Source organism: Rana temporaria, chromosome 1 (genome assembly GCF_905171775.1).
Source record: "Rana temporaria chromosome 1, aRanTem1.1, whole genome shotgun sequence".
Taxonomy (NCBI): domain Eukaryota; kingdom Metazoa; phylum Chordata; class Amphibia; order Anura; family Ranidae; genus Rana; species Rana temporaria.
In genome coordinates, this window is record NC_053489.1 from 465397271 (window position 1) to 465421918 (window position 24648).

Below are 24648 nucleotides of genomic sequence, written 5' to 3' on the forward strand. Positions count from 1 at the left end.
CAGTACTTACCTTTTTTGAGATAGATGTTCTCCCGCCGCTTCCGGGTATGGGCTGCGGGACTGGGCGTTCCTATTTGATTGACAGCCTTCCGATCGTCGCATACAGCGCGTCACCAGTTTCCGAAAGTAGCCGAACGTCGGTGTGCAGGCACCGTATAGCGCCGCACCGACATTTGGCAATGACGTTCGGCAACTCGTGACGCGCTGTATGCAACCGTCGAAAGGCTGTCAATCAAATAGGAACGCCCAGTCCCGAACATCATACCCGGAAGCGGCGGAGAACATCGATCTCTAAAACGGTAAGTACTGCATTGATTTGAATCAAAACACCCGATTGTGCTTCCCGTAATTAGGCCCAATCTACTGTTAATTTTTTTTTTTCGGGTGAACTCCTGCTTTAAGTAATATAAATACCCAGCTATGTTAATTACAACTGCTGAAGTTGCAAAACAAATGTTATAGGTTATTGCTTAAAGCCATACGTATCCACATATGAATCAGGGCACAGAATGCATAGTGCTTTTGTTTTAACTGTTAAAAAATCATAAAAGTTATGTTTTAAAGTTTGAAATGGTGGGCTACAGATTTTTGTATACAGTGCAGTTGCACTTAAAGAGCTCCAGGCTCTGCCAAAAAAAATAAAGTCAGCAGCTACAAATACTATAGCTGCTGACTTTTAATATTACTTACCTGTCCTGGGATCCAGCGGTGTCCTTGCCTGATTCCGATTCTTCAATCGGCTTCGAGTGCAGGCGCCAGCATCTCAAGTAAGGGAAACAGGAAGTGCACCTTGTTACTGGTCCTGTAGTCTTCTGGGACCTGTGATGTGTCCCAGAAGACTGGGGGAGGGGGGGGAAGAGGGCGGTCAAAACTAGGTACCTGCTCCCGCAGGTCAAACCTAAATACTTTCAATTTGTATGCAATCAGGCAGGCCTTTGCACTATATAGTTGAAGGTAAATCTAAAGAAAATTGTATGGTGTATGGGCAGCTTTATTGTAAGTTATTTCTTATTCTTTATTCCTATTTCAAAGGCTTCTGTACCGCTTTTAATGACACCTTTTTATGAAATAAATGTAGCTACAAAGTTTAGACTTGTTAAATGTAACAAAAATGTATAGGTTTTCTGGGAAGAGGGGCTTTGACTACCCTGGGGGCTGTAGTATCCATCAGATGGATGCTACAACCCACTCTTTCACTGATGTGGCACACTGCTTCACTGAGCACTTTTATATACCAAGCCATTAGGTTCAATACTAATATTGTCCACAAAGAGCTCAGACACGCTCCCTTTTCAAGCTTTTGTGTAGCTATATATTTGGGTCAGCATCTGAGTATGTATTTCATTAGACTGCTGCTCAACTGAAGTTTAGGAAACACTTCATTTTGTTCAGTTATAGTTTGGATGTGCGCACAACTTAAATTGACATAGTTGTATAAAAAGTGTATGCGTTTTTCTATGAATGTATAATTTGTAAATATTTCATTCTATCTCCAGCAGTACCAAGTATTGCACCTTCTTGCATGATAAAGCTGCATTTAATGATGCTGAAATCTAGTTCTGGAATTTATATGTTGGCTTCTTTGTGCTTCCAGATTCTCTGCAAGCTCAGCTCATAAATATGGGAGTGATTCCCACACTGGTGAAGCTGCTTGGCGTTCACTCTCAGAACACTGCTTTGACAGAGATGTGCCTTGTTGCGTTTGGCAACTTAGCAGAACTTGGTAAGTATGCTGAGAAGGTATTTTTTATATGTATATATTTTATTTCTGAAGTTTTTTTTTCTCAAAGGACAGTCTGAATATTAAATTTAAGGTGCACTGACAATCTTGCATGAATAGATAAAAAAAAGTAGTAGGGCTGAACTACTTGCCTCCAGTGCTGCATGTCTGACCACAAATTTGATAACTTGGTCACGGTGGGTTCGATTTACTAAATCTGGATTGTCTAAAATCTGGTGCAGCAGTACATGGTAGCCAATCGGCTTCTATCTTCAGCTTGTTCAATTAAAAGAGAAGGATGTTTTGTTTTTTTCCTTGTCATACTTACCTCGGTGGATGGAGCATCAGACTGATGCTGCATCTGTCCCCAGGCGTCTCTGCACTGAGAACCGAGCCACCGAACACCGCCGATGGCTTGGTTCTCACTCCTCCTGACTGTCAGTCAGCATGGCTCCTGCTCTACTTCTCAGCGCTTATTAGAGCGCTTAGCAGGGGAGATGTGGGAAGCGGCCGTCTCAGCGGCTCGCTCAGACGATGAGACTTCCATCAATCAGGGCAGCTGGCGGATCCCAACTAATGGCAGTCACGTCAGCGGAGAGTGGTCTTCAGACCGCTCTCCGCTGAAAACGGTTTACAGGAGTGCAAAACAAATTGCATTCCTGTGACGCAGAGGAGAAGCCCAGCCTAAAAGGCTCAGGCTGGATTTCTCCTTTTTTAAAGCGGGAGTTCACCCATAAAACAATTTTTCCCCTTAGATGGATGCTCGTTTTGTCTAGGGGAATCGGCTAGTTGTTTTAAAATATGAGCCGTACTTACCGTTTTCTAGATGCATCTTCTCCGTCGCTTCCGGGTATGGGTCTTCGGGAGCGGGCGTTCCTTCTTGATTGACAGTCTTCCGAGAGGCTTCCGACGGTCGCATCCATCGCGTCACTAGTAGCCGAAAGAAGCCGAACGTCGGTGCGGCTCTATACTGCGCCTGCGCACCGACGTTCGGCTTCTTTCGGAAAATCGTGACGCGATGGATGCGTCCGTCGGAAGCCTCTCGGAAGACTGTCAATCAAAATAGGAACGCCCAGTCCCGCAGCCCATACCCGGAAGCGGCGGAGAAGATGCATCTCGTAAACGGTAAGTACAGCTCATATTTTAAAACAACTAGCCGATTCCTCTAGACAAAACGAGCATGAAGCTAAGGGGAAAATGTGTCATGTACGGGTGAACCCCCGCTTTAAGCTTTTACAAAGTGCACCTGATTTCGCACTCCCCAATTTTAGTAAATCAACCCCACCGTGTTCATATCTAGTTTACAACTGATACCTAAGATCTGCCTGCAAAGTATAGACAGGGTTAATTATGGCAAACACAGCTGCCCAGTCCCCTCCTAAGGCTGCATTCACACCTAGGCGTAGGCGATTTGCGGCGTTTTTTACCGCGATTTGCCACGACAAATTGCTGCGTTTTTTCCCCACGATTTGCCGCGACAAAACGCGGCGTTTTCCCCCACGGTTTTGTACAGGTCATTGGCATCAATGTAAAACGCCCAAGCCGCCTGATTCGCGCGTCAAAAAAGGGTCCGGGACTTGTTTGAAATTCAGGGGTTCGGCGTTTTGCATTGGAGATGTGAACCATCTCCATAGAGAACAATGTTATTTTTCCCCTCTAGCGTCTTTGAGCGTCGCGCTTCAGGCGACAAAACGCTCAGGTGTGAATGCAGCCTAAACAAAGAACTAGTAGAATTTTAAGTTGCTGAAGGTTCCAAAACCTAACCTCTAAAGAGGGGTGTTATTCCAAGTTGGCTATAAAAGTGGAAATACACGCAGGAGACCTGTTTTACATGCAAATAAGATATATTTCTGTCCAGTTTTGCAATATCTACAATCCCATAACACAGCACAGCCAACTTTATACAGTGTACTTACACTGGTGTAATCACTTCTCGGTGCTGCTGCTGCCAGTCCTTATGAGGGAAACTGTCAATAAAGCCTTGTGGCTTCACAGTGGGTTCCCTACTGCTAATGTGCACTGCGCTGTGTGAATGGCTTGGCAGCAGGGGGGCTTAACTTCTGGGGACCTCGTCGTGGGGACGGGTACCTGTCAAAAACATGTACCCACTCCCCCCCCCCCCTGAAAGGTGCCAAATGTGGCAGCCGAAAGGGGGGGTTAAAGCAAACAAGCAGAGCTTCCCCTTTTGGGTGGAGCTCCGCTTTAAATGTATGGATGCATTTTCTTTTTCTTTTTAGAATCTGCTGCATCACACCAAAAACTAACAATGCCCTTTTATTTCATATTGGTAGTTCATCGTTTTTATATCTGACATTTGAGCTTTATTGTATGTTAAAGTGATTTTCCTTGCTTTCATGGTTATAATGGTTGTTTTAGAATGTTAACATCACATTTCCATTTTCGGCTTAGTTGTCCAGAGGGAAAAGTTTACATTCTATTTATAGAAGAGAATTAAAAAATGAACTCCCAAAAGACTGAATTATAAATCGGCGTATAGTCAGAGACTGATTTTTGCTTTGTTTTTATTGTGTTGTATACTTTTAGAGTCCAGTAAAGAACAGTTTGCTTCAACAAATGTTGCAGAAGAACTTGTAAAGCTTTTTAAAAAGCAAACAGAGCATGAAAAGAAAGAGATGATTTTTGAAGTTTTGGCTCCTCTTGCAGAAAATGGTAAGAAAAATGATTTGCTTATATAATATTTAATTACAACATATACACTCAGTGGCCAGAAAAACAGCATTATGTTAATTTGGACCACCCCAGTAACAGCTGTTACATATCATGTCAGCGACGTCACAAAGTTGTGTAGAGACACACAGTGGGGAAAATATTTATTTGATCCCCTGCAGATTGTGTAAGTTTGCCCACTTACAAAGAAATGAAGGATCTATAATTGTTATCATAGGTGTATTTTGACATAACATTTTTAAAAATTTGCGTTGCAGTTCAGTGAGTAAAATAAGTATTTGATCCCCAAGCAAACCATGACTTGGTACTTGGTGAAGAAACCCTTTTTGGCAAGCCCAGAGCTAAGACGTTTCTTGTTTTTGGTTACCAGGTTTGCACAAATTTTGGGAGGGATTTTGGTCCATTCTTTTTTTACAGCGTCCTTAAGGTATCTTGGCTGTTGCTTGGCAACTCGAAGTTTCAGCTCCCTCCATAAATGTTCTATAGGATTAAGGTCTTGAGACTGGCTAGGCCACTCCATGACATTAGTGTGCTTCTTCTTGAGCCACTCCTTTGTTGTATGTTTTGTGTCATTGTCATGCTGGAAGACCCTTCCACGACCCATCTTCAGGGCTCTGGCTGATGGAAAAAGATTCTCATCCAAGCTTTTACAATACTTGGCCGTTCATTGGCCCCTCAATGTGGCAAAGTTGGCCTGTACCTTTAGTAGAGAAACAGCCCAAAGCATAATGGTTCCACTTCTGTGCTTGACTGTAGGGATGGTGTTCTTCGGGTCATAGTCGGCATTTCTCTTCCTCCAAAACCAGTGAGTCGAGTTAAAGGAGAAGTCCAGCCTGAGCTTTTCAGGCTGGGCTTCTCCTAAGAGTCACAGGAGTGCAATTCGTTTTGCTCTCCTGTGACCCATTTTCAGCGGAGATCGACATCTGAAGTCTGATCTCTTCTGACGTCACTGCCATCAGTCGAGGCAGCACATCATTGCGAGTCGGGATCCGCCAGCTGCCTTCATTCATGGCAGTCTCAGCAAGCCGCTGATACGGCCACTCCCCGCCCCTCCACAGCTCAGTGCTCCAATGAGTGTGGGAAGTAGAGCAGAAGTGATGCCGATTGACAGTCTGCATCGCTCTGCTCGGGGAGGAGTGAGAACCGAGCCATTGGCGGTGTTCAGTGGCTCGGTTCTTAGTGCAGAGACGTCAGGGGACAGATGCAGCATCACTCTGATGCTGCATCCACCTAGGTAAGTATAATTGGCAAAAAATAAATAAAAAAAACATACTTCTTTTTTTAATGCCAAAGAGCTAAATTTTGGTCTCATCTGACCACAGAACGTTCTCCCTATTCTTCTTTGAATCATTTAGATGTTAATTGGCAAACTTCAGACAGGTCTGTACATGTGACTCCTTGAGGAGGGGGACCTTGGCGCTGCAGGATTTCAGTCCATGGCGGCTTATTGTGTTACCAGTGGTTTGGTGAGTGAGGTCACAACTGCCTTGAGATCGTTCATAAGCTCCTCCCATGTAGTTCTGGGTTGATTGCTCACTTTTCTCATGATCATCCTTACCCCATGAGGCAAAATCTCGCATTGGAGTTCCAGATTGAGGGCGATTGATGCTTATTTTGTATTTCTTCCATTTGCAAATAACCGTGCCAGTTGTCTCCTTCTCACCAAGCTTCTTTCTGATGGTTACAGCCTTGTACAGGTCTACAGTCTTGTCCCTGATGTCCTTTGACAGCTCTTTGGTCTTGCCCATGATGGTGAGGCTTGCATGGAAGAAAAAGATTCTGTGGACAGGTGTCTTTTATACATAACGAGTTCTCGTTAGGAGCACCTCCCTAAATTTAATAGACTACACTGCGTACCACATGAGCACATAATGTAGCCAGTATGTGGGAGCCAGAGTTATTGTTGATTGGTAGGGGATCAAAAACGTATTTTACTAACTGAACTACTGATACTCAATTTGTAACATTGGTATCATGTGTGTTTCGGGATTTTTGGTTAAAATTCTGTCTCGATCCTTTAACCACTTAAGACCCGGACCTTTAGGTAGCTAAAGGACCCGGCCAGTTTTTGTGATTCGGCACTGCGTTGCTTTAACTGACAATTGCGCGGTCGTGCGACATGGCTCCCAAACAAAATTAGCATCCTTTTTTCCCCACAAATAGAGCTTTCTTTTGGTGGTATTTGATCACCTCTGCGTTTTTTTTTTTTTTTTGCGCTATAAACAAAAATAGAGCGACAATTTTGAAAAAAATTCAATTTTTTTTTTACCTTTTTCTATAATAAATATCCCCCAAAAATATATAAAACATTATTTTTTTTTCCTCAGTTTAGGCCGATACGTATTCTTCTACCTATTTTTGGTAAAAAAAAATCACAATAAGTGTATCGATTGGTTTGCGCAAAATTTATAGCGTTTACAAAAAAGGGATGGTTTTATTGCATTTTTATTATTTTTTTTTCTTTTTTTTTTTTTACTACTTATGGCGGCGATCAGCAATTTTTTTCGTGACTGCGACGATAGCTATCCCATGAATAAGTCAATTACATGACGAAACATGTCGGGGGCATGGCTACAGTTTGACTTTTGACCATCTGAACCAAACGTGAGAGGCCATCGCAGTGGTTTACTTCGCTAGTGACCAGCGATTGAATTTTGCTTCACGCCATTTTTGTGGGTTACCAGCACAGCGTGGATCGAGCGGTGAGAGATACCTGGTTGTTTTCTTGGGTCCGCCGTGACCGTAGTTCATCAGCCATACAAATATTGAGGAAGTTCTGCTTTGTTTTGATTCACGAGTTTTACTTTGGCCTTTGTGAGTGCAATATTGCAGATTTTTATGTGGTGTGTTATTAAAACTGGTTTTACGTTATCACACTATTATATGCTTTCTTCATTATTTATGAGGATCTTATTTATCACATGGTTGGAAACAATCATTACATGCTATTGTGCCGAAACACGAGAGTGTCAGGCAAATCGTTCTGGTGAGTGGCCAATCTTATTGGTGGAGGAATCACTTTGCACATCGGGTGTGGTGGAAGAATTCTTTGAAAAATTACTTTGAAGATTTCACATTTGGGAGAGAGAAAAAGTTTTTTCCTTGTTGCTTTTCAACACCTATGAACTATTTATGCTTATGAACACTTTCAATCACGGGTTTTGCTCATTTGTTTATATTTTCAATATATATTATATATATTTCGTTGCTCTTTGTAATTTCACTGTGTGGGTCATGCACACATTAGCGCTGTTTATATATAATTTATTTCTTATTTCATTATTTGAACACGTTATATATACTTTGTCACATGAACACATATAGTATGTAGGGTGTGTGGGAGTTAAGCCCACTCTCCTTGCCACCGCACATATGCATTACTTGGTCTCCAAGAAGTTGGCAAGCAGTAACTGCAAGCCCTCACTGAACTCTGTAGCTGCAGGCACTGTGGAGTAATTCACAGAAGACACACTGAAATTGTTCAGTTGGTTCTTTCAGGCTAGGTTCTCCCTCCAAACAGCCACTCAAGAGCTTCCCAGCCTTCTAAACACACTGCAGGTGCTCTGGATCTGTTGAGATCTAAACCTGGAGCTGCTTAGCGAAAAACTTTAGTTCTTCCGTGAACTATGTTGCAGCACTTTGCAGTCTTTTCCTTAGGTATCGGAGATCCTATCTTTCCAGACTGGAATTTAAGAAGTAGTTACTGGTAATGCCAGTTCTAGTACTAGGCTGCGCTTGGATATCCTTCCTTAGTCATTTTGAATGTATACTTTCTTCTTAGGAAACAAAGTATGTGTGGCAAGGCCAAGCTTTTTGGTCTGTCCACTGCATGTCCCCAGAATATTAGGGGAGTTTTCTCTGTAAGAGTATTTTAAAAAAAAAAGGGGGGAATTATTGTAAAAAGTATTATCAGTAAGTCATATTCTGCATCTGTTAAAGCAGCGCACTAGTTTGCAGCTTTTTTTTTTTTTTCTGTATCCGATTTAATTAAGTCCACATATTTATGTTGGTTTGTTTCAGTTGAAATGTTTTGTTTTTGAGGTGCATGCACAGAGGCTAGAGTGGCTGACATGTCAGGCTAGAGCTCCGCTCTGTGAGGAGAGATAACCGCAATATAGAGACAGCCCGTCGGAACCAAAAAGTCACAATTCGTGATACCACAAGCCTGAGAGGTGAGGGGGACATTTTAAAAGCAAAATGGTGTTTGGAGGTGCCCGCAATAAGCAAAAATGGAACCCTAGCGGCAGCGGTCAGCAGGCAAGAGGTACCACAAAAAAAAGCGCCAGTCTCCTCAATAACATTCTCCTCCAAGAAGAATAAGGCTAAGCTGTCACAACCTGTTCTCTCCCCGGAGGATACTGACTCTGATACTGAGTTAACCATGTCTCAAACTTCTACACAGGAACCTTTAGTCCCCTCAAGCATTTTAAAACAATTTGAGAAAATGCTTCACAAAGCACCAAAACAAATCTCAGAGCAGATTACAAGCAACCTCACAAAGGAAATAAGAGAGTTGGGACACCACACTGAGGCATTAGAACTGAAAGTGGAGAAAATTGAGAATTATACCCAAGAATACCTGACTGATATGGATTCCCTAAAGGAAGAAAATGTCACACTTCAAAACTGTTCTACCATTATTTAAATATTGTGATTTACAGTATTTTTATGCACAATATTGTGATATCTTGGGCACCATGAACTAGATTCCACTTGGGATATGGTCCCATACATGGTAATAGTATTTCCTAAAAGCTAGTATTCTAGAGACAGTATCTAGAAATGTTTTAATTTTTCCCTCCCTTTTTCTGAAAGTTTTATTACATATATTCATGAATATAATAGATTTAGTTAGGGCGATCAACCATACATCCTTGTGATATATACCCTTTATTATTTAGGCGGCTCTCCAGCACACAGAAAACTCATGCGCCTCACCTTGCTTTCCGTGGATCCCCGCAATAATATGTGGGGGTTTGACGAGAGCACCCTGCCCCCTGATGGGGGTTTTACCCCTCAGCATGGGCAAATCTTAAATATTTGTATTCTCTTATTGTTTTCAGATGTCTTTATAATTTTTTCAGTTTTTTATTTATTTTCTGAGTTGCTAGCTCTGGATCCCCTTACCCTCTATTTTTTCTTCCGTCCGCGAGGGTTGGGCCGAGAAGTCGCCACGTCAGCACATTCGTTAAGAGTAGCTTGTTGATTTGGTTACCATGGCTCCGTTAAATATTTTATCCTTAAATGTGCAAGGTCTTAATGTGCCCCAGAAACGTATAAAAGCCTTCAGATCATTTCAGGCCAAGAAGGCCTACAAGAGACGCATTTTACCCCAAATTCAACTCCTAAATTTTTCAATGTCTCCTATCTACAGGTCTACTCAGCTCCGGCTTCTACTAAAAAGAGGGGGACTCTAATAGCATTTCATCGTGCAATACCATTCTCACTACATTCTGAAATAAAAAGACCCAGAAGGCAGATACCTAATATTAACAGGTTATGTTATGGAGACGGCTGTGACTGTGGTCTCTTATTATGCACCTAATCACAACCCTGTCCCTATTTTGTCACATCTTTTTCAAACCATAGATACCCACAAGATGGGAGCTCTCATTGTCTGTGGTGATTCCAACCAGGTCTTCCTCCCAAAAAACTGTATACCCCACCAAGATATCAAAATAAAAGGACTCTCTCTAATCTTATATCTAAGTATAAATTGGTTGATTCTTGGAGAGAATCTAATCCTACAAAGAGAAATTACACCTATTATTCTAATCCACACTAATCATCGAGTCGTATCGATCACATTTTCATAACAATTGGAATGATACCCGAAATTGTTAATTCTAATATTATACCAATTTCGTGGTCTGATCACAATGCTGTATACACCACCATTGCCTCAACAATACCTAAGAAACATGACCCAACATGGTACCTCCCAGACATAATACTTAAACATCCCACATATTGCCTAACAATTTAACAGGCCTTAAAAGAGTATTTAACCCATAATACGAGCCCCGACATTTCCACACTCACAATTTGGGAAGCAAGCAAACCAGTTTTAAAAAATGCATTCCAACAGCAAATGGTGATACTCAAAAAAGAAAGTAAAAATCTTATAAAAAAAAAAAAAAAACGTATAAAATTAAAAAAGGAATTTAACGCATCATTTATAGCCTTCCAAAATGACCCTAACCCCGCCGCAAAAACACATCTAGAAAAAGCGCGTTTAGAATATGACTTGTTCCTAACTGATTCAGCCGAAAAATCACTGCATAAAACCAAACACACGTTCTACATGAAATCTAACAAATTCGGAACACTTATGGCTAGAACACTGAAGTCCATCAACAAATCATTTAAACCCATTAAACTTAAATTGGCAAATAATACATCCACAAGTAACCCACTTAAAATAGTGCAGACATTCAGCTCTCATTTAAAAGCACTTTATACTGAATCAAATACCTTTAATACTGCTGCTGCAGACTCTTTTTTCTCACATATCAACCTTCCACAGATGAATGAATGTCAAAAAATTATATTAGAAAAACCCATTACAGGAGAAGTTGCAGCAGCCATTAAAGAGCTTAAAACAAATAAGAGACCAGGCCCAGACGGATACTCGGCCCTTTATTACTGGACTTTTAAGGACATAATCTCCCCCTTTCTAGCAGAAGCATTTAATGACTTACTGGAAAATAAATCCTTTAGGCAAGAATCATTGATGGCTATCATACGCATGATTCCAAAACCACATACAGATGATACCCTTAGTACAAATTACCGCCCTATTTTCATGTTAAACACGGATATCAAACTATTGGCATACATTTTAGCAAGCCGCCTCAATAAAATCATTGGTACTCTCGTTCACCGGGACCAAGTTGGCTTCATGCCCTCTTGCCAGGAAGGGGACAGTGTACATAGAGCGGTCCTTTTAACGCATATTGCTAAAACACGTTGTATCCCCTCATGTCTTCTCTCATTGGACATCAAAAAAGCCTTTGATTCTATTTCTTGGCCTTGTTTAACATACACCTTACAAAAATTGGGTTTTGGCCCAAACTTCACAAATTGGATAATGGCTTTATACAATAAACCAAAAGCATATGTCAAATATGCAGGATATAAGTCTGAACCATATAATATTGAGAGAGGGACTAGGCAAGGATGCCCACTTTTTCCATTATTATTTGCTCTCCTAATTGAACCGATTGCGCAAACAATTAGATCCGACCCCAAAATTACTGGAATTGAAATAGGAGGACACCAGCACAAGATATGTCTATTTGCAGATGATAACCTCCTATTTCTTTAATTTCCTAAAGTATCGGGTCCTAATCTCATCCCAATCCTCAATAACTTTGCAACACTTTCTGGACTATACATTTATCCTAAAAAATGTATAGCCATAAATATATATCTTTCTAGTATGGAACTGAGCTCTGCTAAAATAGGTTTACCTTTTACATGGACTGATTGATCTATCCTTTACTTAGGGATACATCTAACAGCATCATGGACAGAACTATTCTTATACAACTATCCTCCAATTCTAAAACAAGTATCGAATCTAATGAATTCATGGTCTCAACTCCCACTATCATGGTTTGGAAGAATCAATGCAGTCAAAATGACGATACTACCTAAGCTACTATATTTATTCAGAGTATTACCTATCCAAATTCCAGCATATTATTTAAGAATATTACAAAGGAAACTATCGTCATTTATCTGGGGCACTTCTAAACCGAAAATAAAGTTACATACTCTATATCTCCCTAAATTAAATGGAGGTCTTTGGATGTCCTAATTTTGCATACTTTTAGAGGGCGGCACACATGGCAACTCTCACCAAATACCATAAGCAAAATGAAACCCCACTATGGGTGTCAATAGAAGCAACTGAATGTGACCGATCCCAATTTCCAACTTACTTTGGACTTCCCCAAAAGACCGTAAAGGGCTACAAAACCCCATTATTAAGCATTTTCTTTTCCTTTGGGATAGATTCAAAATTAGAAACCGATTCCAATCTCTCCATAATCCTTTATTATCATTTTACAAAAACCCTGCCTTTTATCCTGCATGGGTCTCCCCTAGATCCTTTACAGAATGGGCTTGGCAGGATGTCCTATATTTGTATAAATTTGTAAACGCATCCTCATTTATTCCGTTCCCAACCCTAAGAGAAACATACAGCCTACCACAATAAGAGTTATTTAGATATCTTCAAATAAAAAACTTTTAGACACCCTTACTGGATACCGAAATATCTTTCACTCATATGACTAGTTTTGAACAGTTTTGTAAGAAAGACCCCCATGCGAGAGGCATAATATCTACCTTATATTCTCATGCATTAGTCCAATCTGGAATAGATAAACCACCTTATGTCCGGAAATGGGAGGAGGTTCTAGGGCGGGAACTAGACAACTCAGATTGGAATCAGATATGGAATACCACAAAAACAGCTTCACCCAACATACAGGTGGTAGAGGCAAACTATAAAGTATTAACGAGATGGTACTTGGTACCTGCTAGGATAGCTAAATACGCAAAGAATTACTCTGCACAATGTTTCAGGGGTTGTTCTGACATAGGTACACATTTCCATACTTGGTGGTCATGTCCGAAAGCTCAGATATTTTGGTTAGCGATATTCAAGATTGCATCAATACTAAGTGGAAAGAATATTCCTTTAGATCCTGCCACGGCACTTCTCAACTTGAAACCAGAAGGTATTTTGCATTCTCAATTTAAATTGCTATTGCAGCTTTTCACAGCAGCTAAACAGACTTTGGCAAAAGCATGGAGATCTTCAGTTAGTGGTAAATGAAGCGGTGACTAAAATGAACAACGCTATGACCCATGCCAAGATGCTAGCTATAGATACGGACATGATCCCTCAGTTTGAGAAAATCTGGAAACCCTGGATCGCATATGCTATGGGATCGTCTTTTGATAGTACCGTACTCTTGCCATGGTGACTAGAACAATAGGAACAAATACATCTCTCTCTAGTTGTGGTGGAGGCTCTCGGCCTGACCTCGCGGACCCCTTCTATTCCATTCTTCTCGCCTTCCATTTTCTTTACTTTTTCTTTATTTTTTTACATATTTTTTATTTTCTGGTAATAATTCGAATTTTTCTTTATTATTTGAAGCTCCTGTTTTTTTAATTATATGATAATCTGAATTACTCAAGAACGCAAATAAGAAGGTTACTCTTACAATACCTCTAGGATTGACACCTTTTGAAGAACTGTAAATACCTTCTAAAGTTTTAATCGATCTTGTTTCAATATTATTTAATAGTTATTACATTCTCAATTAATTAACATTGAGCTTCTCACCCCTGACTGTATGATATTGTTTTTACTTTATGCAATTTGTACACTACTTCTGTACTATTCAATACAATATTTTGACAAGGAAATGTTTTGCTTTTCCATTTTGCTTACTGCGCCCTTACCTATTCAGTGTAGTTTAATTGCTTGTAACATGTAATAAACAGCGTGTTAGCTGCTGCTGAGATGTGACTTGTCTGAAAAGCCAAACTGACCTTTCTGTAGGAAGCAAAGTACTGCGTCCTGCTGACATCTCTCCTGCTGTGACAGTTTCTGACAGAGGCTGTTAACACAATAAAGAAAATGCAATTTGCAACCAGGCAAACAAGGACTCACTATATCTTTCCTCAGATTTGATTCTGGTGGTCACACTCAATGCTTGCATAGCTTTCATCTCTATGTTAAAGGATAAGTTCAACTTTGGGAACATGTTACATGTTCCACCTGATTTTAGGGGGGGGGGGGACATGTAACATTCTCCCAGTGCTAAAGCCTTCGCCCGCTTTGCTGGGACATGTACCTCTTTTTTATTTTCCCTGTCCTGCCCTTTCACTGCAGAAACCTATAAGGTGGGGTTGTTACATTGTACACTAGTTTATTCTATTCTAGTTTATTGGTTTGTGCTCTTTTTTTTTTCTTCTTCATATATGGCAGGGTTTCTCAACTCCAGTCTTCAAGTGCCCCAACAGGTCATGTTTTCAGGATTTCCCTCAGATGAAACGGCTATGGTAATTACGAAGGCAGTGAAACTGATCAAATCACCTGTGCAAAATAATGGAAAGCCTGAAAACATGACCTGTTGGGGTGCCTTGAGGACTGGAGTTGAAAAACACCGATATATGGTCTTCATTGATTGTGCAACATATTGTGGAAAGGTACTCGCATTTACGTCCTCATGTATGTTTATACCCTGGTATTTGTCTGAATAAAAAGTTGGAGTTGAGTTACCAAAAAGGTAGAAAAATTGTGGCAGATTCATCTAGTTTATAATAGTGCCAATATTTACTAAGTGATGCTATTACTGGATCAAATTAAAAAATAACTGCCTCCAGTTTATAGAAAATAAAACTGGAAGCATTTACAGTAAGACCAGCTGTAACTTTATTAGTTGGAGGACTGGTGGATGAATAAAATGTCTGCCGCCTCCACTCAGAGCGCTTTTCACTGATGGAAACTATAATACAGCTTCTATGAATAGAGGAGGGGAATAGAAAGGATGGACATATTCGGGCACTGACGAGCCCCTGTGACAGGACCTGCCGATCGTAGTAACCCCTACAGCACTGGAAGATTACAGCTGCAGGGATGGGCAGAGTGCTGCTGATTTCAGCTAAGAGTTCAGCCAGCAGCTTTTTTATGTAAGTAAATGTAGAGTTAAACCCCTTATTGACCCTAGTTTACCCTAATTTAACGTCTTCTTCCTTCTTCCCTTCATTAGTATTTTCTTGTTGTTTTTTTATGATTTTCATTTTTCTAACTGTTAATTTTTCAATTGTTTAGCTTTAATTCATTTATTTTTTTTTCTAACTAATTTTGCAATGATTTGTACCAAAATTATAAGATAAGCAAACTACTTTATTTTTTCTACTTTTTATCAAGATCTATATTCTGTGCTGGCAAGATTATTTAGTTGCTGCAGAGCCATTGGAGATTGTTTTTCAGCTTGCCAGATCTGCTGATCCTCGGCATTGCCTTGGAAGCTGTAACCGGACCCCACTGAAATTGCAGAGCCAGCCTGTTCTGTGCCCTCTGAGCATTGGACTTGGGCACTCTGCTAAATACCCTTGCTGCAAAGTGCTTTACAGTTCCAGGGCCTGAATGCACCTGTCTTGTGGAACCATGTCCCTGAAGACTCCTGTGAGATTATGCCTGTCAGATGGGTGTTTGTGTTGTACAGTATGTGCTGAAGCCCAGCTTGGGCCACTGTCATCCATTCAGACCACAACTGAGCTGCGAAACGTTGACTATTGAAACTATGTAGTTGCAGGTTAAAGGAGGGAGCTCCAACAATGCCTGGGCTATGGAAGCTTATAGGTCACCACTCTTGGAATTCCCAGACATTGCACATCTTTTTTACATATGGGAGACAGGATAGGTAGGAGAAGGGGGAAGGGCAATTTTTATTTTTTTTAAGAATAGTTATGGTTGGGCAGGAATTCCACTTTGTGTTACAAGACACTTTGCTTCTTAAGAGCTACAACACACTTTTGGCACCATACACTTTTTAAAATTTTGTCATGTAAGCCTTGTATAGGCTGCATCACAATTGTTTCGGCACCACAGCACTTTTCAAAGAGGGCCTTCCACTAGGAAAAACCTGCCCTCCACAAGTGCCACAATACATGGTGTTATATGTGCACACATGTGCATCTCGGCCTGAGATTCTGCTGGCTCCAAGCAAGGCCCAGGATATCCCCCTCGTTGCTGCCTTATAGCGACCGGGTCAGATACATAACATTTCCTGTTTCTGCAGTGCTTTGTGAGTAACCCTTGTAAGAATCCCTCATTGCATTTTTCAATCTGAGACCTGTCTGAGTGGCAGTACTCTTCAGGGAAGAAGATTGTGCCTTATCTACGATTAATGACATGTTGGTTGAGCAGTCTGTCTTCTGATATAACTTAAAAATGTAGGGATACTATTTCTGTCTTTTCTGTCTTGTATGTGCCTTGACCTAGAGAAACTTGGGTCGTCCAAAACTAATGCCCCGTACACGCGACCGGGTTTTCTGATGGGAAAACTGCGAGGAGAGCTTTTGGCCCGGAATCCCGGCTGTGTGTATGCTCCCTCGCAAAAAAAAGAGAAACCAGATCTCTTTTCCAGCCGAGATTCCCGCCTGACTTTTTCCCGTCCGAAAACCCAGCTGCGTGTAGCAGAAAACAGCCATTTTTTGACCATTTTCCTTTGGGGAAAAACTCAGATGGAGCATAAACACGTTCGGGATTCCAGAGGAAAAGCTTTCATCTGAGTTTTCCTGATGGGAAAGCCGACGTCTGTACTGGGGAAAAGTAGAGAGCAGGTTCTTGGTTTTCCCCTTGGTTTTCCGATGGATCTTTTCCCGTTGGGAATCCCGGTAGTGTGTACTAGGCATTAGGTTAGAAGCCTGGCTTTTCAGCCTGTTGAAAACCTCTCCTGTACACTCACTGTTGCAACCTGTTTTGTATTGATTTACTGAATTCTGAAAAGATCTTTACCCCTCCTAAGCATTTAGACCAGAAATATCCTGTTGAGGAAGGGTTCCTTAAAAAGTAGGCTCTCCCTGTGGAGGTATTATTGATGTTTGCTGGCACTGAACTACAGCCTGCCATTAAGGCTACATCTTTTCTGCCACACATTTAAGTGTCTGGACCAGGGATATGTCTCTGGATCCTGGCACCATCTTCAGGCATCCCAGTGTCCTTAAGCAGCTCAAACTCATGCTTGTGACCCTTCTCCTCTGCATTGATGGTTTGGTGGATATTATCCACTTAAAATCCAGAACACGTCTTTTATAAGGTACACATACAGAGGACCACTTTGCCCAGGACATTTTACACTTTTAGGTCCAGAATGTTGTTTACAGGGGACGCAAACTACAATTTGAAATTTTGCCTCCGCCCACTTCATGTTTTACAACCTGCCAATGTTCCCACAAAGACTGGCAGACGTTTCTCTGGAACAGCTTCAATCTCAAAGCGTCATAGCCATCAATTCAAACAGGCGAGGTTCCATAGAATTTTTTTTCTCAAACCTGTTTGTTCTCCCCAAAGAAAAAAGGAGCAGTTGCTCCATCCTAATTCTCTACACCTTTCTCCAGGTACAAAAATGGTGCATGGAATTTGCTAGGTCAATCATTGCTCGCCATCTGTGAAGTTTTCTGGCTTCAATGGACATCAAAGATGCCTACTTTCATGTACTTCCTGTGTTTTGCAGTGGACACAACATTAAAATTCATTGTCCTTTCTTTTATTCTATTACCTGCACCTCTAGTTTGCACCAAGGTGCTAGTCCTTGTGTTTTCTCGGCTTACCTATTTTTTCTTCTTCCAGGACAGTTCCCAAAATGGGGTATTGATACATTTCTGCATTACTTTACTTTGCAATGTCTCTGAAAATGTCATTGAGAGTAAATAATTATTGTGTTTGTTTGGTAGGGGAGGGGCAGGGGGGATAAAATGTGAAATTCCTGAGGCACAGTTGGCATCAGAAAGGACAATTGTGTGCTTGTCAGCTGTTCGTGTTGGGAAAGCTTTGCTGTTTAATATGCACTTAAAGCAACATCTGTTACACACAAAAATCATTTTGACAAGTGACTGCCTCTGGAAGGTTGATGTTTAAGGCAGCAAGTGGGTGTAGAATTGAAATCCTTATCAGTAATCTACATAATATTAACATTTCATGATCTGTTGTATGTGAAAACGGAGAGATTTTCACATCTATGTATAAACAGTTGTAGCATAATAGGATTTTTTTTTTTTTTGTACTGTAAAATCATTTTCCCTGCTTCCCTGCAGGACAGTTCTGCTTTAGATAATCACTTACTGGGCAAAGTAATTTCCAGGAGTATGAAGCTAGGTACATCTAAACAAAAGGCAGTCCAGGGTGACCTCTGCTGGTAGCAAGAAAAACCCCACACCGCTAAATAAACTTGGTTAAATAAAACATCAGTGCTAAAAAAAAAGGAAAGGGCGAGAGGTGGATGCAGTGTCCGAGAAAAAATGCAGAGAAATCAATTTTACTGTGCAAAAATTCTTATTTTCTTTGTTCATTTGAGGACAAAGCTATGCTTTTAATTTTCCAAGGCAGTGCTACAACAGGATTGTGTCTGCAAAGTTAAAGGGGAACTGCAGTCTGTTGATTTGATTTGATTGATAATTTGTAATAAAAACGTCTTTGCCATTCTGAAGCTTCCCTCCAACCACTTTGCATATTATTTTTATATATACTGTGATTCTGTACTTGCCAAATATGCTGCAGAAATCTCCCTCTACTAAGCCTGGCTGCAACCATTTTAATTGTGGGCAGCTAAAGCCGATGCTTGTTCACTTCCTGGATTTACAGAGACACACAGGCACACCTCCAGCTCTGCAGCTCTCAATGACCCTCTTATGACTCATCACCCCTCCCTTCCTGGCAAACTCTGAGTGAGAGAGAGCCAGAGCTGTGCATGATGCTGATGCATGATAAGCTTTTTACCAGACAAGAAACAGGAAGTGGGCCGTATAAGGTATAACTGGCAGGAAAAAAATGTTTTACTATCCAAAGTTAAAACAACATGACAGAAGATTTAATAGACGGAAAGATGGAAAAAATTACTGCTTTAAAGTGTTACTAAAGGAATTTTTTTTTGTAGTTAAAATATTAAACATGTTATACTCATCTGCTCTGTGTAATGGTTTTTCACAGAGCAGCCCAATCTCCTTCTGAGGTCCCCCACTGGCGATCTTGGCTCCTCCTCTCTTCTCCATATGCAACCATAGCCTTAGGATGTGAGAGACCTTCCAGCCCCACAACAGCGCTCATAGTCCCCACCTGATGACTGGAAACTTACCTTGATATTCCTGTCCAGGGACAAGAAGACTTTCTGCTGCTACAGGATCTTGTGCAGCAACTTCTTAGTTTGATGTGTTGCGTTAGTAATCACTTCAAAAACTGTAAACAGGAAACCTAAAACTCGCTTGCGGAGGTGAATGGACAATCCTCTGGACAGAATACAGTAGGCAAACCTGACATTAAAGTTAAACCTTGTTGGTTTAACAAGATCAGCCCCATGTAAATTTCAGGTAAAGTGAGGAAATCGGTGATGACCTCCCAGGGTTTAAAGTCCACCTGACCTGCTCAAGAATCTGAATGGTGATGGACTGGGTTGACCTCCAGGTCAGAGTAGGAATCCACACACAATAGGTTATCCAGGAACCCCACAACTGGAAACTGGTTCGGAATCCCTCTTGACCTCAAGGTGGCGAACACTGGTGCTAATGTTTTGGTTAACATTAGAAGAGCTGTGCATAGGCTGAAGGGCTTTTCACAAACTGGTAAAGTTCCTTCTCTACCACAAGGTACAATAGCTGCTGGTCACTTAAAATAAATTTGTTTTTTGGTTGTAACTTGACGGAACGTGGAAAATATCAGGGGGTATGAATACCTTTTCAAGGGCACTGTATCTCAAAATAAATAAATATATATAATATATATATGTGTGTGTGTGTGTGTGTGTGTGTGTCTCTCGCTCACATGAACTTTAATGGCATCCCAGTCTTGGCCTGTAGAGTTCAATATTGAGTTGGCCCACCCTTTGCAGCTATAACAGCTTCAACTCTTCTGGGAAGGCTGGTCACAAGGTTTAGGAGTGTGTCTATGGGAATGTTTGACCATTCTTCCAGAAGCCCATTAGTGAGGTTGGGCATTGATGTGGATGAGAACAGCGGCGTCACAGTCTGCTCTATTTCATCCCAAAGGTGTTCTATCAGGTTGAGGCCAGTTAAGTTCCTCCACCCCAAACTCGCTCATCCATATCTTTATGGACCTTGCTTTGTGCACTGGTCCAAAAAATTTGGTGGAGGGGGGGTTATAGTGTGTGGTTGATTTTCAGGGGTTGGGCTTGGCCCCTTAGTTCCAGTGAAGGGAACTCTTAAGGCGTCGGGCATACCAAGATATTTTGGACAATTTCTTGCTTCCAACTTTGTGAGAACAGTTTGGGGATGACCTCTTCCCGTTCCAACATGACTGCGCACCAGTATGCAAAGCAAGCTCCATAAAGACATGGATGAGCGAGGTTTGGGGTGGGGGAACTTGACTGGCCTGCAAAGAGTCCTGACCTCAACTGAATAGAAAGCCTTTAGCATAAATTGGAGAGGAGACTGCGAGCCAGGCCTTTTCGTCCACATAAGTACCTGACCTCACAAATGTGCCTCTAGAAGAATGGTCAAACATTCCCATAGACACACTCATAAACCTTGTGGATAGCTTTCCCAGAAAAGTTGTAACTGTTGGACCCCTTTCACCCCAACGTAGTTTTCCGGCGTTTTAGCGCTAGAAATAGAGCCTGAAAACTGCCTCCCATTCATTGCAATGGGTGCTTTTACACCCGGGCGGTGCGCTTGCGGGACATTAGAAAAAGTCTTGCAAGCAGCATCTTTGGGGCGGTTTGGGAACCAACGCTCCTAAAATGCCCCTGCCCATTGCAATAAATGAGCAGCGCTTCCGAAGCGCCGCAACACAAGAGTTTTTAACTCCTTTTTTGGAGTTAAAAGCGCCCCGCTAGTGTCCAAAAAGCACCGCTTAAATGAGAAACTCTTTACCATGAATGCACGGGTGGCCCCAGTGTGAAGTTCATATTGTTTATTGTTCATGTATATGTGTGTGTGTGTATGTGTGTGTGTGTGTGTATATATATATATAATTTTTTCTATCACATACATCAATGACTGTCATTTGATGCAATACTGGACTGCAGGTTATACTTTAGAACTGTGAATAGATACAGTATGCTTAGTAGCCACTTTATTAGGTATCCCTATTTTATTACCACTAGCCGACCAGCCCTCATCATTATACTGCGGCAGGTCAACTATCCCACAAATCGCTGTAGCTGTACGTTGGCCCTTTAAACCGCAATGGGTGACGTGCGCGACCACCGGCCTGGTTCGATCGCAGGCACGAGAGCCAGAACAGAGATTTGTGTGTGTGTGTGTGTGTGTAAACACACAAATCCCTGTTCTATCAGGGGAGGAGAGACAGATCGTCTGCTCCTACAAGGTAGGAACAGCTGAAGTGAGAAATAATACCGCTCAGAAAACTGCTGATCCCCTGGCTTTGCTTCCGTCCCACCAAGCCAAAAGGGTGCTGGCTATGCATAGGTGCATTGGATGAAAAGAGGTCCTGGACTGCCACACTCCTTAAAACTATATCTTTATTCAGCAAGTGAAATCCAAAAAACAACCAACAATGTTGCAGTCAAAAAGAAGTGAACCAAAGGAAAAGGATGGCTGACATGTGTGCTACGAGTAAGCATCACATGATGTGAAACATGTCAGCCATCCTTTTCCTTTTGTTCACTTCTTTTTGACTGCAACATTGTTGGTTGTTTTTTGGATTTCACTTGCTGAATAAAGATATAGTTTAAGGAGTGCGGCAGTCCAGGACCTCTTTTCATCCAAGGTAGGAACAGCGATATGTCTTGTGTAGTCAGCCCCCCCCCCCTCCCCCTACCACACACAAACGAGAGAACATATTTAACACCCCCTAGTGTTAACACATTCCCTACCAGTGACATTTACACAGTAATCAGTTCTTTTTTTTTTAGCACTGATCACTATATAAATGTCAATAGTTCCAAAAATGTGTCAAAAGTGTCCGATCTGTCAGTTGCAATGTCGCAGTCCTGATAAAAATCACTAGTACTAGTATATGATGCATACTAGCACCTTATGCCATTGTCTTGCAGGGTTTAAAAAAAAAATATGCCATTTACTACAGGTTTAAAGTAGAACTATATACTCCCATTAAGAACCTGTTCACACCAGACACTTTGGACTAAGCTGGACAGACTTTCCCAACACGGGCCGCATAGACAAGGTAAAAAGCCTTGTTCTCGTTCTCTATCATGGCAGTTCATGGTGGAATAAAATATGGCATTCAGTACTTTTTTCAATCCTACGAGGTGGGACACAATCCAAAGTATCACACCATTATGTGGCTAATTGACCTAATAAAATGTCGCTTGGTAACATTTCAGTACATTTCTAACCTCCCCCCCCCCCCCCCAAAAAAATGTACACCTAATGTAGAAACAATACTGCACTGCTTCTACCTTAGCGTGGTAACAATAATGTTGGCTTGGTCAGTTTGCACTACAGTAGGCTGAAAACATTTTGCCAGGGACATGGTTATCAGATTTATCCCTGCATGCCGTTATTCAGAAAACTGACATTTCTGTTGATTGAATTGTCCCCTGCCTTCTTATACAATTGGACTTTGATGACAAGATCTTTGTGCCAATGTTCCCATCAATGCCCAGCTGCAGTGGGGTTTCTCGTTGTTTTGTCATACATTATAGAGAATGTTTGGCTTCATACAGAGCAGTGTCTGTGAGAACTGCGGCATGGAGATAATAATCTATAGATTCTGTGAAGTATAAGAATCCAGCGGGGGATTTTACACAACAGTATCTTGGATGCGGATGGTACACCGGTAAAATGCCCAATGATATACCGGTAGATCATCTACCTATTAAATCACAGGTGAAAGTCTGCAAACACTGTAGATGCCTCAAGAGTGCTGCAAGTCACCTTTATTACATTTGCTAGCAGCTAATTACCAGATGGTATTGTGTGATGTTTGTTAAAAGCATATCCTTGTGGAGCATTTCTGGTGTGAATTAATGCTTGCTGTTTGTGTTTTCCAGATGCTATTAAACTGCAACTTGTTGAAGCCGGCCTGGTAGAATGTTTACTTGATATTGTCCATGAAACTGTGAACAGCGAGAAGGATGAAGATGTTGCAGAGCTGAAAACTGCATCAGATCTCATGGTGCTGCTACTTTTAGGAGGTAAATACTATATTTGTTTTTCTTTTTCTGTTTTTTTTTTTTTTAAGGGTCAGTCCACCTTTTAATGTTTCTTGCTTAAAACTTTCCTATGCATTACAGCATCTTCAGTATTGTAGTGCTCTGCTTAGTAAAAGAATGCTTACTTTTTAAGCTGTTTATTCCATTACCCTCCCCTCTATGTCCTGCAGATGGCAGGACATACTGAGGATTGGATGTGCAGCCTGGGCACTCACGAATGAGCACTCCTTTGTTCCCTGCCCATGCATGCTCAGTCCGCATTCTTTCGCCTTTCTCTTTTAATCATCCTTTATTTGATTTTAAACAACAAAGAAAACAGAAATTCACAGGAACAAAACAAAAAAACAAACCTAAGGGGTATTCCTCTGATTTAGCCCCCTCAGATCACATATAACAGGGATATCCACATAATTTCCAAAAAAAAAACTCCGAAACATTTCCCCATCGTATCATTCTCCATTTGTAGACGAGGGAAGAAAAACCAAAATACATTTTAAATATTCTTATCTTATCCTTATTTCCTTCCCCTCCATCAGTCATCTGAGGTTGAGTCTCTACTCTGATAACACCTTTATTACCTCATTACGGTTTTGTCCCCTTCCTAGCGGGAGACCGGTGTCCCACCAGGATTGGGACAATTAAACTGTGTCTCCTTGTTTCACTTTACTTAACCCCCCCCCAATCCATAACCCATCCCCAAAACAAAAACAAAACAAAAAAACTAATAAACCCCCCCCCCCCCACCTGCCTGTCTCCCCCCCCCCCCCCCAACGGACCCCACAGCAGCCGTCCCCCCTTCAATCCACATCCATCAGGGCTTTCCCCTCCTCCGAATATCTAAATATATTCCATATTCCATATATTCTTTCGCCTTTCTCTTGTACAAAGAGTTTTATTGAAAAAAACACATCAGCAAACAAAAAAGAATACAAAAGAAAAAAGCAGTGGAGGACACACCATAAGCTATCATATATCAGAAAAGATAGTCCGTAGACCTGAGATCAATCCAGCTCCTAGGGATCCAAAAGCGAATCCAGAAGGCCAGCAATAGAATGTCCTCAACTCAAGTGGCCTGCTAGATTGACCTAATACTGGCTTAGGTAACATACCGGTTAACACAGCAGGGTAAATGTAGAACTTAAAAGCACAGTTGCTATACGATACACAACCTGACAAAAAAATAAAAATAATAAATAAAATAACAAAAATAAAATTCAAGCAGGCACATAGCAGAGGATATCAGTATTCCAAATTGTAAAACAAATAATGCATCCTGTGTCCAAGGCCAACAGGACCAAGCCTGAGGGCCCAAGCCACAAAGAAAGGGAGGATGAAAAG

General features: G+C 41.3%; 1 protein-coding gene across 2 annotated transcripts in view; it reads left to right on the forward strand.

Moving 5' to 3' along the window:
• Positions 1–24648, forward strand: part of RAP1GDS1 (Rap1 GTPase-GDP dissociation stimulator 1) — a 191391-nt gene that overhangs the window by 130729 nt on the left and 36014 nt on the right. For both annotated transcript variants that reach the window (XM_040328113.1, XM_040328123.1), the window contains 3 exons: positions 1595–1723; positions 4265–4390; positions 23149–23292. In XM_040328113.1, the coding sequence (XP_040184047.1) occupies positions 1595–1723; positions 4265–4390; positions 23149–23292 (399 nt within the window). The remainder of the gene's footprint in view (positions 1–1594; positions 1724–4264; positions 4391–23148; positions 23293–24648) is intronic.